Raw genomic sequence first — 15,307 nt, 5'->3', positions numbered from 1 at the left:
TGATTGGCCATGCTATTGCCCCTTAGGGAAATTAGCTAGGGTAAATGCATGGGGTTATGGGGATAGGGCCTGGATAGGATTGTGGTCGGTGCAGACTCGATGGGCCGAATGGCCTCTTTCTGCACTGTAGGATTCTATGAAATCCCTGGACCGGAGCAGGGGAGGTTTGACCTCTGACTCTGAGGTTACCCTGGCTAACCTAAGAAATTGTAAGTGTCATCACACTGCAGTCTCACTTCAATCATTATTAAATCATAATAAATTATGTATTTTAAAAGTTATTTTTTGCCTGTGTTTTAAAAAAAAAATCTCTTGTTACGCTTGCTGCGCTGATTAGCAGGAAGGCTCTTAGTGCAGAGAAGCTGAACGGGTCACTGTCAAAACCCTAGTCAAGCAAGAGGTTAAAACAGTTTGCCTTCCAAGTTTATTGGCTTTTGTCAGGTGCTGCAGGTTCTCGGCCTGCTGTTGCAGGGTAAGTATTGATTAAGTGGAGTGGTGTAGTCCATTGACTTGGTAGATTTCATTAGACTCCTACAGTTCAATCAAAACGTCCAATTTAACATTTGAACCAAACTAAATTATATGGAACTCACAACACAGAGTTCACACTTCACAAGAGCCTCCTTTTACCCTACCTTCTCTCCCTCCCCTTCAAAGATCCTTCTATTCCTTTCTCCCTCCCATACTTATCCAGATTCCCCGTGTATGCACCTATGCTATTCAAAAAGGGCGGCATGGACAAGTTGGGCCGAAGGGCCTGTTTCCATACTCTATGATTCTGTACTTCTTTTGCTTCAAGTTCCACATTCTCACCACTTGCTGGGGAACAATAGTTCCCCTGAATTCCTTTTTATTGGGGCGGCACGGTGTCACAGTGGTTAGCACTGCTGCCTCACAGTGCCAGGGTCCCAGGTTCAATTACGGCCTTGGGTGACTATGTGGAGTTTGCACATTCTCCCCGTGTCTGCGTGAGTTTCCTCCGGGTGCTCTGGTTTCCTCTCACACTCCAAAGATGTGCGGGTTAGGTTGATTGGCCGTGCTCAATTGACACAAGTGTCAGGGGGATTAGCGGGGTGAATGCGTGGGGTTACGGGAATAGGGCCTGGGTAGGAATGTGGTCGGTACAGACTTGATGGACTGAATGGCCTCCTTCTGCACCATAGGGATTCTATGATTCTATTAGTCACTGGGTGAAATTCTCCAGTCTCCCAGCTGTGTGTTTCCCGCCAGCGGGAGGTGGCGCATTGTTTGCTGGCGCTGGTATTCTCTTGTCCCACTGCTGTCAATGGGAATTCCCGATGGGAAACCCAAGGGCAGGGCTGCGCTGCTGGTGGGACTGGAGAATCCCACCGGTGGGAAAGGCCAGAAAATTCCGGCCACTATCTTAGCCATGGAGACATAGGGAGCAATCTTACCAAAACAATTCTAAGTGCCGAATGTGAATGAAAATGGGAGAGTTTCACAGGAGACCCCTTTTTTTGGCTAGGCAACCAATTTAATCATATGTCACTTAGAAGATGCTGTTTGGCCCATCATGTCTGCACTGGCGGCACGGTAGCACAGTGGTTAGCATTGCTGCCTCACAGCGCCAGGGACCCGGGTTCAATTCCGGCCTCAGGTCACTGTCTGTGCAGAGTTTGTACATTCTCCCCATATCTGCGTGGGTTTCCTCCGGGTGCTCCGATTTCCTCCCACAGTCCAAAGATGTGCTGGTTAGGTTGATTGGCCATGCTAAATTGACCCTAATGTCAGGGAAATTAGCTGGGTAAGTATTCGTAGAAATCATAGAAACCCTACAGTACAGAAAGAGGCCATTCAGCCCATCGAGTCTGCACCGACCACAATCCCACCCAGGCCCTACCCCCATATCCCTACATATTTTACCCGCTAATCCCTCTAATCTACGCATCCCAGGACACTAAGGGGCAATTTTAGCATGGCCAATCAACCTAACCCGCACATCTTTGGACTGTGGGAGGAAACCGGAGCACCCGGAGGAAACCCACGCAGACACGAGGAGAATGTGCAAACTCCCGATTTACGGGGTTACGGGGATAGAGCCTGGGTGGGATTGTAGTCGGTACAAACTTGATGGGCCAAATGGCCTCCTTCTGCACTGTAGGGATTCTATGATTCTAAGCGCTTATCTACCCTAATTCCACATTCCAGCATTCAGTCAGTTGCCATGTACGCTGTCAAGTGCTCTTATATTGAAGTCCCCTCAGTTTTCTCTTTTGTCAAGCAAAGAGCCTCAGCCCATTCCTCCACAGTTCTGATATAATCCAAGTAAATCTGTTTTTGCACCTTTGCCAGTGCCTTTAGGTGTTTCAAGATGCTTGATGTTCTTAGAGTGAGAGCAGCCTTGTTTAGAATCTCACAGATGGTGTGGAGGTAAGCTCCCGCTGTGCATTTAATTTGCAATATTACTGAGAGAAAGCAAGAGGAAGAAGGAGGCCGTCCAGACTTCCAGTGGGAAAACTCTGCACATCAGAACTGTCAAGGTGGCCGTGGCCTTGTGATATTGTCGCTGGATGAGTAATCCCGAGACCGAGGGTAATTTCTTGAGACCAGGGTTCGAATCCCGCCACGGCAGATGGTGGAATTTAAATTCAATAAAAAATATCTAGAATTCAACGTCTACTGATGACCATGAAACCACTGTCGATTGTCAGGAAAACCCATCCGGTTCACGAATGTCCTTTAGGGAAGGAAATGTGGGGTGTGGAGGGATATGGTCCAAGTGCAGGTCAGTGGGACTAGGCATAAAATGGTTCGGCACAGACAAGAAGGGCCAAAAGGCCTGTTTCTGAGCTGTAATTTTCTATGGTTCTATGGTTCTATGGAAATCTGTTGTCCTTAACTAGTCTGACCTACATGTGACTCCAGAGCCACAGCAATGTGGTTCACTCTTAAAATGCCCTCAGGGATGGGGCAATAAATGCTGGCCCAGCCAGCGATGCACACATCCCATGAATGAATTTTAAAAATGGACATGCCCAGTTTAACATAGAACATAGAACATAGAAAGCCACAGCACAAACAGGCCCTTCGGCCCACAAGTTGCGCCGATCACATCCCCACCTCTAGGCCTATCTATAGCCCTCAATCCCATTAAATCCCATGTACTCATCCAGAAGTCTCTTAAAAGACCCCAACGAGTTTGCCTCCACCACCACCGACGTCAGCCGATTCCACTCACCCACCACCCTCTGAGTGAAAAACTTACCCCTGACATCCCCCCTGTACCTACCCCCCAGCACCTTAAACCTGTGTCCTCTCGTAGCAACCATTTCAGCCCTTGGAAATAGCCTCTGAGAGTCCACCCTATCCAGACCCCTCAACATCTTGTAAACCTCTATCAGGTCACCTCTCATCCTTCGTCTCTCCAGGGAGAAGAGACCAAGCTCCCTCAACCTATCCTCATAAGGCATGCCCCCCAATCCAGGCAACATCCTTGTAAATCTCCTCTGCACCCTTTCAATGGCTTCAACATCTTTCCTGTAATGAGGCGACCAGAACTGCGCGCAGTACTCCAAGTGGGGTCTAACCAGGGTCCTATAAAGCTGCAGCATTATCTCCCGACTCCTAAACTCAATCCCTCGATTAATGAAGGCTAGTACGCCATACGCCTTCTTGACCGCATCCTCCACCTGCGAGGCCGATTTAAGAGTCCTATGGACCCGGACCCCAAGGTCCTTCTGATCCTCTACACTGCTAAGAATGGTACCCTTCATTTTATACTGCTGCTCCATCCCATTGGATCTGCCAAAATGGATCACTACACACTTATCCGGGTTGAAGTCCATCTGCCACTTCTCCGCCCAGTCTTGCATTCTATCTATGTCTCGCTGCAACTTCTGACATCCCTCCAAACTATCCACAACACCACCTACCTTGGTGTCGTCAGCAAACTTACCAACCCATCCCTCCACTTCCTCATCCAGGTCATTTATGAAAATGACAAACAGCAAGGGTCCCAGAACAGATCCCTGGGGCACTCCACTGGTCACTGACCTCCATGCAGAGAAAGACCCCTCCACAGCCACTCTCTGCCTTCTGCAGGCAAGCCAGTTCTGGATCCACAAGGCAACAGCCCCTTGGATCCCATGCCCTCTCACTTTCTCAAGAAGTCTTGCATGGGGGACCTTATCGAACGCTTTGCTGAAGTCCATATAGACCACATCCACCGCTCTTCCTTCGTCAATGTGCTTGGTCACATTTTCAAAGAACTCAACCAGGCTCGTAAGGCACGACCTGCCCCTGACAAAGCCGTGCTGACTACTTTTGATCATACTAAACTTCTCTAGATGATCATAAATCCTGTCTCTCAGGATCCTCTCCATCAACTTACCAACCACTGAGGTTAGACTCACCGGTCGGTAATTTCCCGGGCTGTCCCTGTTCCCTTTCTTGAATATAGGGACCACATCCGCAATCCTCCAATCCTCCGGAACCTCTCCCGTCTCCATCGACGATGCAAAGATCATCGCCAAAGGCTCCGCAATCTCCTCCCTCGCCTCCCACAGTAACCTGGGGTACATCCCATCCGGTCCCGGCGACTTACCAACCTTGATGCCATTCAATAGTTCCAACACATCCTCTTTCTTTATGTCCACATGCTCGATCCTTTCTGTCCTCCGCAATCCAGCAGTACAACCACCCAGATCCCTTTCCACCGTGAATACCGAGGTAAAGTATTCATTAAGCAGCTCCGCCATTTCTAACGGTTCCGCACAAACTTTTCCCCCTTCACCTTTTAAGGGTCCTATGCCTTCACATCTCATCCTTTTACTCTTGACATATTTGTAGAAAGCCTTGGGATTCTCCTTAATCTTACCCGCCAAGGTCTTCTCATGACCCCTTCTCGCTCTCCTAATTTCCTTCTTAAGCTCCTTCCTACATCGCGTATATTCCTCTAAATCCTTAACACCTCCTAGCTCTCTGAACCTTCTGTACGCCTCTCTTTTCTTATTCACCAGGTTCATCACAACCTTCGTGCACCACGGTTCCCGTACCCTACCAACACCCCCCTGTCTCATCGGAACGTTGTCATGCAGAGCTCCAGACAAACATTCCTTGAAAATCCTCCACTTTCCTTCGGTACTTTTCCCCAAGAATGCCTCCTTCCAATTTACCCGTCTAATTTCCTCCCTGATGACACTGTATTTCCCTTTACTCCAGAGAAACACTTTCCTAGCCTGCCTGACCCTATCTCTTTCCAATGCTATCGTGAAGGAGATAGAATTATGATCGCTATCCCCAAGATGCTCACCCACCGAGAGATCCTCCACCTGTCCAGGTTCATTAGCCAGCACCAGATCAAGAACAGCCTCTCCTCTAGTAGGCTTATCCACATACTGTGTCAGGAAACTCTCCTGGACACACCTAACAAACTCCTCTCCATCCAAACCCCTAGCCCTAGGGATATTCCAATCTATGTTTGGGAAATTAAAATCTCCCATCACGACAACTCTGTCCCGTCTGCTACGATTCCCGTGGTGAGCAGGATGGAAAAATTTCACCCATTCCCAGCCTCTGATATCAGAATCCCTCAAATCCACTTCTTGGATACCCTTGCGCACCCCCGCCCTCTCCCCCCCCCCACCCCGCCCTCTTCCCCCCCCCCCCCCCCCCCCCGCCGGGACTGTTTCTTGTGTACAACAACAACTTGAACTTATGTTGGGCTGGAGGAGGTAATAGAGATAGGGTGGACCTGGGCCATGGAGGGATTAGAATCAGATGAGAACTTTAAAGTTGAAGCCTTGCTTGGACTGGGAGCCAAAGTTGCTCAGCGAGCACACGGTGGATGAGCCACTGGGCTGAGTTCAGAAGGAGGGAGTAGGATGAGTCAGCGTGTCCATTGGATGCAAACAGAGCTTCGGAATAATCGGATCTTGAGGTAACCAAGACATGACTGAGGGTTTCGGCAGCAGATCAGCTGAGGCAAGGATGGTGAAGTATGTGCTACACCATCTAAGAACATCATGTTCCACATGTACCCCAGCGATTCTCAGCTCCATCTCCCCACTGCCTCTTTTAGCCCCTCCATTAGCGGCACGGTGGCACAGTGGTTAGCACTGCTGCTTCACAGCTCCAGGGACCTGGGTTTGATTCCCGGCTTGGGTCACTGTCTGTGTGGAGTTTGCACGTTGTCCCCGTGTCAGATCTCTCAGTGGGAGAGCATCTTGGGGATAGCGATCATAACTCTATCTCCTTTATGCTTGCATTGGAAAAAGAGAGGATCAGGCAAGCTAGGAAAGCGTTTATATGGAGTAAGGGGAAATATGAAGACATAAGGCAGCAAATTAGAGGAGTGAATTGGAAGGAGGTATTCTTGGGGAAATGTACTGAAGAGAGGTGGCAGTTTTTCAAGGAATGTCTGTCTAGAGTTCTACAGGACAACATTCCGAGCAGACAGGGAGGAGTTGGTCGGTTAAAGGAACCGTGGTGCACGAACGCTGTGCGGGACCCAGTCGAGAAGAAAAGGAAAGCGTACAAAAGGTTCAGAGAGCTTGGCAAAGATAGGGATCTAGATGAGTATACGGCTTGTAGGAAGGGACTAAAGAAGGAAATTAGGAGAGCCAGAAGGGGTCACGAGAAGGCCTTGGCGAGTAGAATTAGGGAAAACCCTAAGGCGTTCTATAAATATGTGAAGAGTAAAAGGATGAGACGTGAAGGAATAGGGCCCGTAAAAGGTGAAGGCGGGAAAATCTGTACGGAACCAGTAGAAATGGCAGAGGTGCTTAATGAGTATTTCGCCTCGGTTTTCACAGAGGAGAAGGACCTGGGTGGATGTACTGTGGGCTTGTGGTGGACTGAAAAGATTGAGTATGTGAAATTTACCAAAGAGGTTGTGCTGGAATCTTTGAATGGCATCAAGATAGATAAGTCGCCGGGTCCGGATGGGATGTACCCCAGGTTACTGTGGGAGGCGAGGGAAGAGATTGCAGAGCCTCTGGCGATGATCTTTGCGTCATCGATGGAGACGGGGGAGGTGCCGGAGGATTGGAGGATTGTGGATGTGGTTCCTATTTTCAAGAAGGGGAATAGGGATAGCCCAGGAAATTACCGACCGGTGACTCTCAGAGGCTTTTTCCCAGGGTGGAAATGGCTGCTACGAGAGGACACAGGTTTAAGGTGCTGGAGGGTAGGTACAGGGGAAATGTTAGGGGGAAGTTTTTCACACAGAGGGTGGTGGGCGAGTGGATTCAGCTGCCGTCAGTGGTGGTGGAGGCAAACTCAATAGGGTCTTTTAAGAGACTCCTGGATGAGTACATGGGACTTAATAGGATGGAGGGTTATAGGTAGGCCTAAAAGGTAGGGATATGTTCGGCACAACTTGTGGGGCCGAAGGGCCTGTTTTGTGCTGTAGTTTTTCTATGTTTCTATGTCTGCGTGGGTTTCCTCCGGGTGCTCTGGTTTCCTCCCACAGTTTAAAGATGTGTGGGTTAGGTTGATTGGCCATGCTAAAATTACCCCTCAGTGTCCTGAGATGTGCAGGTTAGAGGGATTAGTGGGTAAATATGTAGCGATATGGGAGTAGGGCCTGGGTGAGATTGTGGTCGGTGCAGACTCGATGGGCCAGATGGCCTCTTTCTGCACTGTAGGGATTCTATGATTGGCCTTTATTATCAGGGACTCGGGTATGAAAATAAGCAAACCTTGCTGCTATTATGTAGGGCTTCAGTAAGACCCCATCACAACATTAGAATCATAGAATCTTATAGCACAGGAGGAGGCCATTCTTCCCATCGTGTCTGTACCGGCCCCCGAAAGAGCTACCCAGCTAGCCCCATTCTCCAGCCCTATCTCTGTCGCCCTCTCCTTCAATCACTTTCAAACATGTATCCAGCTCTCTTTTGAAACCTTGGATGGAGTCCGCCTCCACCACTCTCCCAGGCAGCGCATTCCAAATCCCAACAACTCTCCGAGTAAAGAACTTTCGCCTCATCTCACTCCTTGCTCTCTTCTTAACCATCTTGAAAGTTTAAGCCCTAGTCATTGACAACTATGTGGAGTCTGCACGTTCTCCCCGTGTCTGTGTGGGTTTCCTCCGGGTGCTCCGGTTTCCTCCCACTCCAAAAATGTGCAGGTTAGGTGGATTGGCCATGCTAAATTGCCCCTTAGTGTTAGGGGGACTAGCAGGATAAATAGATGGGGTTAATTGTGGTCAATGTCCACTTGATGGGCCAAATGGCGTCCTTCTGCACTGTGGGGATTCTCTGATTCTATACTAAATAGCGCAAACAGAATATCCTTCTTCACCCTGTCAATATTGTTCATCATTCTGAACACCTCAGTAAGGTCACCTCTTAACCTTCTCTGCTCCAAGGAGAGGAAGCCCAATTTTTCCAATCTCTCCTTGTATCTCTCATCACTGGGGAGGTGATGGCCCAGTGGTATTATCGCGAGACTATTAATCCAGAAACTCAGCTAATGTTCTGGGGATCCGGGTTCGAATCCCGCCAAAGCAGATGGTGGTATTTGAATTCGATAAAAAATATCTGGAATTAAGAATCTACTGATGACCATGAAACCATTGTCGATTGTTCACTAATGTCCTTCAGGGAAGGAAATCTGCCATCCTTACCTGGTCTGGCCTACATGTGACTCCAGAGCCACAGCAATGTGGTTGGCTCTCAACTGCCCTCAGGCAACTAGCGATGGGCAATAAATGCTCGCCAGCCAGCGACGCCCTTGTCCCCTGAATGGATAAAAAAATCTAAAATTCCACATACCTGGCATCATTCTGATAAATCTCCTTTGCACTTTCTCTCTCTCTAGGGCTTTAACGTCCTTCCTTAAATAAGGAAACAATAACTATAAAGTTTTGGTCTCCTGAAATAAAGAACCATGTGCCTTGGTGGGGGGAGGGAGGTGAGGGGTGGGGAGGTGAGGGGGGATGAGGGAGGTGAGGGGGGGTGGGGGCGAGGGGGGTGGTGAGGGATGGGTGTGGGGGGGGGGTGGCGGGTAGGGAGGTGGTGTTTTCAAATGGACATTCACTCGATTTACCAGTTGTTCCATTCCATGTTGTGCCTATGTTTAAAAATGGCTGCAGGGAAAAGCCTGGGAACTACAGGACGGTGAACCTCACATCTGTGGTGGGTAAGTTGTTGGAAAGTATTTTGCGAGACAGGATCTACAGGCATTTAGAGATGCAAGGACTGATTAGGGACAGTCAGCATGGCTTTGTGAGTGGAAAATCATGTCTCACAAATTTAATTGAGTTTTCTGAAGGGGTAACGAAGGTCGATGAGGGCAGTGCAGTTGATGTTGTCTACATGGATTTTAGCAAGGCCTTTGACAAGGTACCGGATTGTAGGTTGTTGCATAAGGTTAAACCTCAGGGGATCCAGGGTGAGGTAGACAAATGGATGACAAAAGCCAGAGGGTGGTTGTTGAGGGTTGTTTTTCAAACTGGAGGCCTGTGACCAGCGGTGTGCCTCAGGGATCGGTGCTGGGTCCACTGTCATTTGTCATTTATATTAATGATTTGGATGAGAATATAGGAGTCAAGGTTAGCAAATTTGCAGATGACACCAAGATTGGTGGCATAGTGGACAGTGAAGAAGATTATCTCAGATTGCAACGGGATCTTGATCAATTGGGCCAGTGTGGTGACGATGAAGTTTAATTTAGATAAATGCGAGGTGATGCATTTTGATAGATTGAATCAGGGCAGGTCTTATTCAGTTAATGGTCGGGCGTTGGGGAGAGTTACAGAACAAAGAGATCTAGGGGTACATGTTCATAGCTCCTTGAAAGTGGAGTCAAAGGTGGACAGAGTGATGAAGAAGACATTCGGCATGCTTGGTTTCATTGGTCAGAACACTGAATACAGGAGTTGGAATGTCTTGTTGAAGTTGTACAAGACATTGGTAAGGCCACACTTGGAATACTGTGTACAATTCTGGTCACCCTATTATAGAAAGGATATTATTAAACTAGAAAGAGTGCAGAAAAGATTTACTAGGATGCTACCGGGACTTGATGGATCGAGTTATAAGGAGAGGCTGGATAGACTGGGACTTTTTTCTCTGGAGCGTAGAAGGCTGAGGGGTGACCTTATAGAGGTCTGTAAAATAATGAGGGGCAGATCACGGGGGGGCGGGGGGGGGGGGGTGCGGCGTGTAGAAGGGGGGTGGATGCAATACTCAGGGCTCCTAATTGATAAGCTGCAGTGTCCAGTGGAGTGCAATACTCAGGGCTCCTATCTAGATCAGCTAGATGGTCAATATCTTTTCCCAAAGATAGGCGTGTCTAAAACTAGAGGGCATAGGTTTAAGGTGAGAGGGGAGAGATACAAAAGGGTCCAGAGGGGCAATTTTTTCACACAGAGGGTGGTGAGTGTCTGGAACAAGCTGCCAGAGGTAGTAGTAGAGGTGGGTACAATTTTGTCTTTTAAAAAGCATTTAGATAGTTACATGGGTAAGATGGGTATGGAGGGATATGGGCCAAAAGCAGGCAATTGGGACTAGCTTCGGGGTTTAAAAAAAAGGCGGCATGGACAAGTTGGGCCGAAGGACCTGTTTCCATGCTGTAAACCTCTATGACTCTATGAGAATTTGAGTACAGCGAGCTTCGATTCTCTGGAGTTTAGAAGAATAAGAATTGATATAATTGAAGGGTATAAAATTTTTTAAATGTCTTGACAGGTTAGATATTGAGAAGATGCTTTCCCAGGATGGACCAGGGAGTTATAGATTCTGATTAAATTATTGGCCACATAGGACTGAGATGAAGATAAATTCTTCATCTTAAAGGTTCTTGTGAATCTTTGCAATTCTATTTCAGAGCGTACATTCAGTATTGAGATCAATAGATTAATTATGAGGCACGATAAAAATCAAGCAAGATGGGATAGGGCAGGTATGTGGAATTAATATAAAAGTTCAGCCATAATTTCAATGAAGGTTTAAGGACATTTTTTTATTCATGCATGGGATATGGGTGTCGCTGGCTGGCCAACATTTATTGCCCATCCCTAGTTGCCCTTGGAGGGCAATTAAGAGACTGTGGCTCTGGAGTCACATGTAGGCCAGACCAGGTAAGGATGGCAGATTTCCTTTCCTTAAAGGACATTAGTGAACCAGATGGATTTTTCCCCTGATAATTGATTCTTAACTCCAGATTTTTTTTATTGAATTCAAATTCCACCATCTGCCATGGCAGGATTCGAACCCAGGTCCGCAGAACATTAGCTGAGTTTCTGGATTAATAGTCCAACTATAATACCACTAGGCCATCGCCTCCCCTAATGCAAGAACTGCTACTTGCAAAAGAGCATTCATTCGTGGAGTGTGGGTGCTGATGGCAAGATTGCCGATCACATTTATTGTCTTTGGGAAGGTGGCGGTGAGCTGCCTTTCCGAACCGTTGCAGTCCATGCGGTGTTAGGCTGGAGTCCCAGGATTTTGACCCAGTGACAGTGAAGGAATGGTGATATAGTTAGTTTGTGGCTGGGTGTGTATGCCCTTGTTCTTTGAAGCGGTAGAGATGTGTGTTTGGAAGTGCAGTCGCAGGAAGAACCTGCATTCCTTACTCCCTCATGCACTTATGCAGTCCCCATCATCTATTGGTAGTGTGGCCAAGTGGCCTAAGGTGGTGGATTAAGGCTTCGGTCTTTTTTGGAGGTGTAGGTTCGAATTCCACCGCTGCCACAGAGAAACGTCCATGGGCGGCACGGTAGCACAGTGGTTAGCACTGCTGCCTCACAGCACCAGGGACCCGGATTCAATTCCCGGCTTGGGTCACTGTCAGTGTGGAGTTTGCACGTTCTCCCCGTGTCTGCGTGGGTTTCCTCCGGGTGCTCCGGTTTCCTCCCACAATTCGAAAGATGTGCTGGTTAGATGCATCGGCCATGCTAAATTCTCCCTCAGTGTACCCGAACAGGCGCCGGAGTGTGGCGACAGGGGGATTTTCACAGTGACTTCATTGCAGTGTCAATGTAAGACTACTTGTGAGACTAATAAACTAAAACGTTGAAACTTAAATCTATATTATTCACCTCACCTTAACTCTGTGATAATGAATTAATGTCACTCTGGCTAAGGACTATTCCCGACTGGATACGTTTGTTGACTATCTGTTGATGAAATCCTAGGAGTCCAGCCTTACACCGCGTGGACTGCAGCTCTTCAAAAAGACAGCTCACCGTCACCTTCCCAAAGACAATAAATGGGGCGGCACAGTGGTTAGCACTGTTGCTTCACAGCACCAGGGACCTGGGTTCGATTCCCAGCTTGTCTGTGAGGAATTTGCATGTTCTCCCTTGTGTCTGCGTGGGTTTGCTCTGGTTTCCCCCCACATACTGAAAGACGTGCTGATTTGGTGCATTGGCCCGAACAGGCGCCATAGCGTGGTGACTAGGGGAATTTCACAGTAACTTCATTGCAGTGTTAATGTAAGCCTTACTTGTGACTAATAAATAAACTTTAACTTTATCTTATGTGGATGGTCCCTAGTTTTAGAATTGCCAGTGCGGCACCCACACACATGTATGGTTCATTTTTTGCATTGCATGCAAACATCAAGCATAGACTGAAAGCCAAAGGCAGCTGCTGATTAATGGGTAAGTGTCTCACCCGCTTACACAGAATACATTTTATTGACGTTTTATTGTGTTGGAGGCAAGGGAGGAACTGGCAGGCTGTGTACCATAGCAAGGCCCTGAAAGCCAATGAGATGACTTTAACTGCATTATTGTAATAATTAGCACCTTGCGATGATCTATGTTAGTGCACATGAATGGATTTCTGATTTTATGCACTTAAAGTCCATTAATTGCTGCGTATGAGCAGGGACAGGTGGTTGCGATCTGTCTGACAGGCCAGGAACACCATTTGTTGTTTATTATAATTTAAACAGTGGAGGAAAAATTCAGAATGACAACATCACCGATTGTTTTTTCTCCTGCTGCCCATTTCCTCCCCTTCCTCTTCCGGAGGTTTCCAGTTCCTTTTTGGGATGTAATTTCCCCAGGCACCAGCTGCCCTGGTGTGGCCCAAACTCTGCCTCAGTCAGTAAAACCATGACCTGTGGGAAGGTGGAAGGGAACCACTGGATGGACAGCTATCGGGAGTGGGCTCCCCCGCTTCTACAGCTAACCTGAGGCCTCATCTGCTTACACGAGGCTCCCTCCCTTCTCAGGGCTCGCTCTATTTCTTCCGGGCCTTGCTATCTTTCCAACCCTCTCCCCCTTTGGGCGCCTCTCTCCCTTTCCAGGCCTCTCTGTGCGGTATCCTCGGTTTTGCCAGCCCCCGTACTGTGACTTGGGCCTTCTCAATTGGTTCAGGCACCACAGCATGTGGGAGGGGCGAGGGAGTAGGAGGAGCGGCTGGGGTCTGTGTCAATTGGTTGAGAGGGTTACAGGTAAATTATTTAAAGTGTTGATGGAATGTTAGCCTTTATCTGAAATACAAAGTGGTAACAATTAGGCTTCAGTTATTTAAAGGCCCTGGTCGGACCCTACCTGAAGAACACATTCAGTTCTGTGCCGTGTACATTAACCAGAGTAATGCCACAGTGTGTGTGTGTGTGTGTATGTGGGGGTGTGTGCATGTGCATGTGTGCACATGTCTGTGTGTGTGTGTGTGTGTGTGAATGTGTGCATGTGTCCGGCTGTGTGCGCATGTGTCCGTGTGTGTGTGCATGTGTGTGCACGTGTGTGTGTGTGTGCACGTGTGTGTGTGCACGTGTGTGTGTGCACATGTATGCGTGCATGTGTGTGCGCATCTGCATGCATGTATGCGCAAGCAAGTATGCACACGCATGTGTGCATGCACACATGAGTGTGTGTGCATGTAACCACTTGTGTACGCATGTGTGCGTGTCCATGTGTGTGTGCACATGTGTGTGTGCATGGAGGGCGGTGGTGTGGAAGGGGAGGTTCAACTGAGAAGTTGAAAATGGAGCTGGGTATATTTGTTGGGGTCTGGGTATGAAGGGTATTGAGGGTATTGAGGGTATTGAGGATATTGAGGGTATTGAGGGTATTGAGGATTACGAAACCAAGGCGGGCAGGTGGAGTGAAGATATAATCCATGATCTGCCGTGGTAAAGGCTTGAGGAGCTGATGACATCCTCAAGCTCCTCACGTTTCAAAGCTCAGAACAGTCGACATCTGAGCTAATATTCTTGCGCCGGTATTTTCTTGCACAGAGTCCTTGGTACACAGGAAGATTAATGAGTTGTTACAACTCCGAGCTGCCTGTGGTATTTGGTTCAAATGTCAGCAAAAGTTCAAAAGTGATGCGCTGGAACTCAATGAGGTAATAAATTGCCTCCAATACAAATAATATTACAGCTCATCGATTGGGGAGCGACCACCACACATATAAAAAAAATCACTGGGAGGATGGCAGAGGCTGCATGATTAATTAAACCAGTGTCGATAGGTCAAATGCTGCTTCCTCACTCTTCCTAAAAAAGGGAATGCGGTTATCCCGGATCTGAAAGGTTCCCTTTGCTCCATTTCTTGGGTTGCAGCCATTTCAGAATCTCCTCACTACTCCACTTCACAACAGTTCCAAAGTGGTTGTGAGCGGCGCTAGCTAAATGCAACTTTGTCCCTTTTCGTTCTCAGGATGTCGATTTTGAGAGAAAAGCTACGGTCCCTCGAGTCGGGTGGTTCTGCTGATTGGTCAGGTCTGCTGCCAGCTTGGGATTCCTCATCTCCGGCGTGCCGTGCTTGCCGAGTGGTTGGAAGCCGGCGACTCGGGTTCCCATCCCGGCTGGTGGAAGTGGATGTTATATTTCCTCGCCCATCTGGCGAACACGTGTTTCTCCGTGATGAACCGGTGGTGACTCCCCTTTCGCCCGAGCTCGTGCGAGATGTACATCGTGCACTCGTCAATTCCGGTGGGTTCGTAGTAATGATACGGCACCGAGCGGTGGCCGGGATCCCTGAGTAAGGAAAAAACAGTCAATGCACAGCTACTTCTCATTATTTGATTTGATTTTGATTTGATTTATTATTGTCACATGTATTAGTATACAGTGAAAAGTATTGTTTCTTGCGCGCTATACAGACAAAGCATACCGTTCATAGAGAAGGAAAGGAGAGAGTGCAGAATGTACTGTTACAGTCATAGCTAGGGTGTAGAGAAAGATCAACTTAATGCGAGGTAAGTCCATTCAAAAGTCTGACAGCAGCAGGGAAGAAGCTGTTCTTGAGTCGGTTGGTACGTGACCTCAGACTTTTGTATCTTTTTCCCAATGGAAGAAGGTGGAAGAGAGAATGTCCGGGGTGCGTGGGATCCTTAATTATGCTGGCTGCTTTGCTGAGGCAGCGGGAAGTGTAGACAGA

The 15,307-nt window shown here is 48.1% G+C and overlaps 1 protein-coding gene across 1 annotated transcript in view; it reads right to left on the bottom strand.

Annotated features, from left to right (window-relative positions):
• Window positions 1-14,669: 14,669 nt before the first annotated feature.
• Window positions 14,670-15,307, bottom strand: part of st6galnac5a (ST6 (alpha-N-acetyl-neuraminyl-2,3-beta-galactosyl-1,3)-N-acetylgalactosaminide alpha-2,6-sialyltransferase 5a) — a 75,554-nt gene continuing 74,916 nt past the window's right edge. Inside the window, exon 6 of the mRNA XM_078219217.1 lies at window positions 14,670-14,904. Within this exon, the coding sequence (XP_078075343.1) occupies window positions 14,670-14,904 (235 nt within the window). The remainder of the gene's footprint in view (window positions 14,905-15,307) is intronic.

Source organism: Mustelus asterias, chromosome 8, assembly GCF_964213995.1.
Source record: "Mustelus asterias chromosome 8, sMusAst1.hap1.1, whole genome shotgun sequence".
NCBI classification, from domain to species: Eukaryota; Metazoa; Chordata; class Chondrichthyes; order Carcharhiniformes; family Triakidae; genus Mustelus; species Mustelus asterias.
The sequence above is the reverse complement of the archived record's forward strand: the minus strand, read 5'-3'. Positions and strand labels throughout refer to the sequence as shown.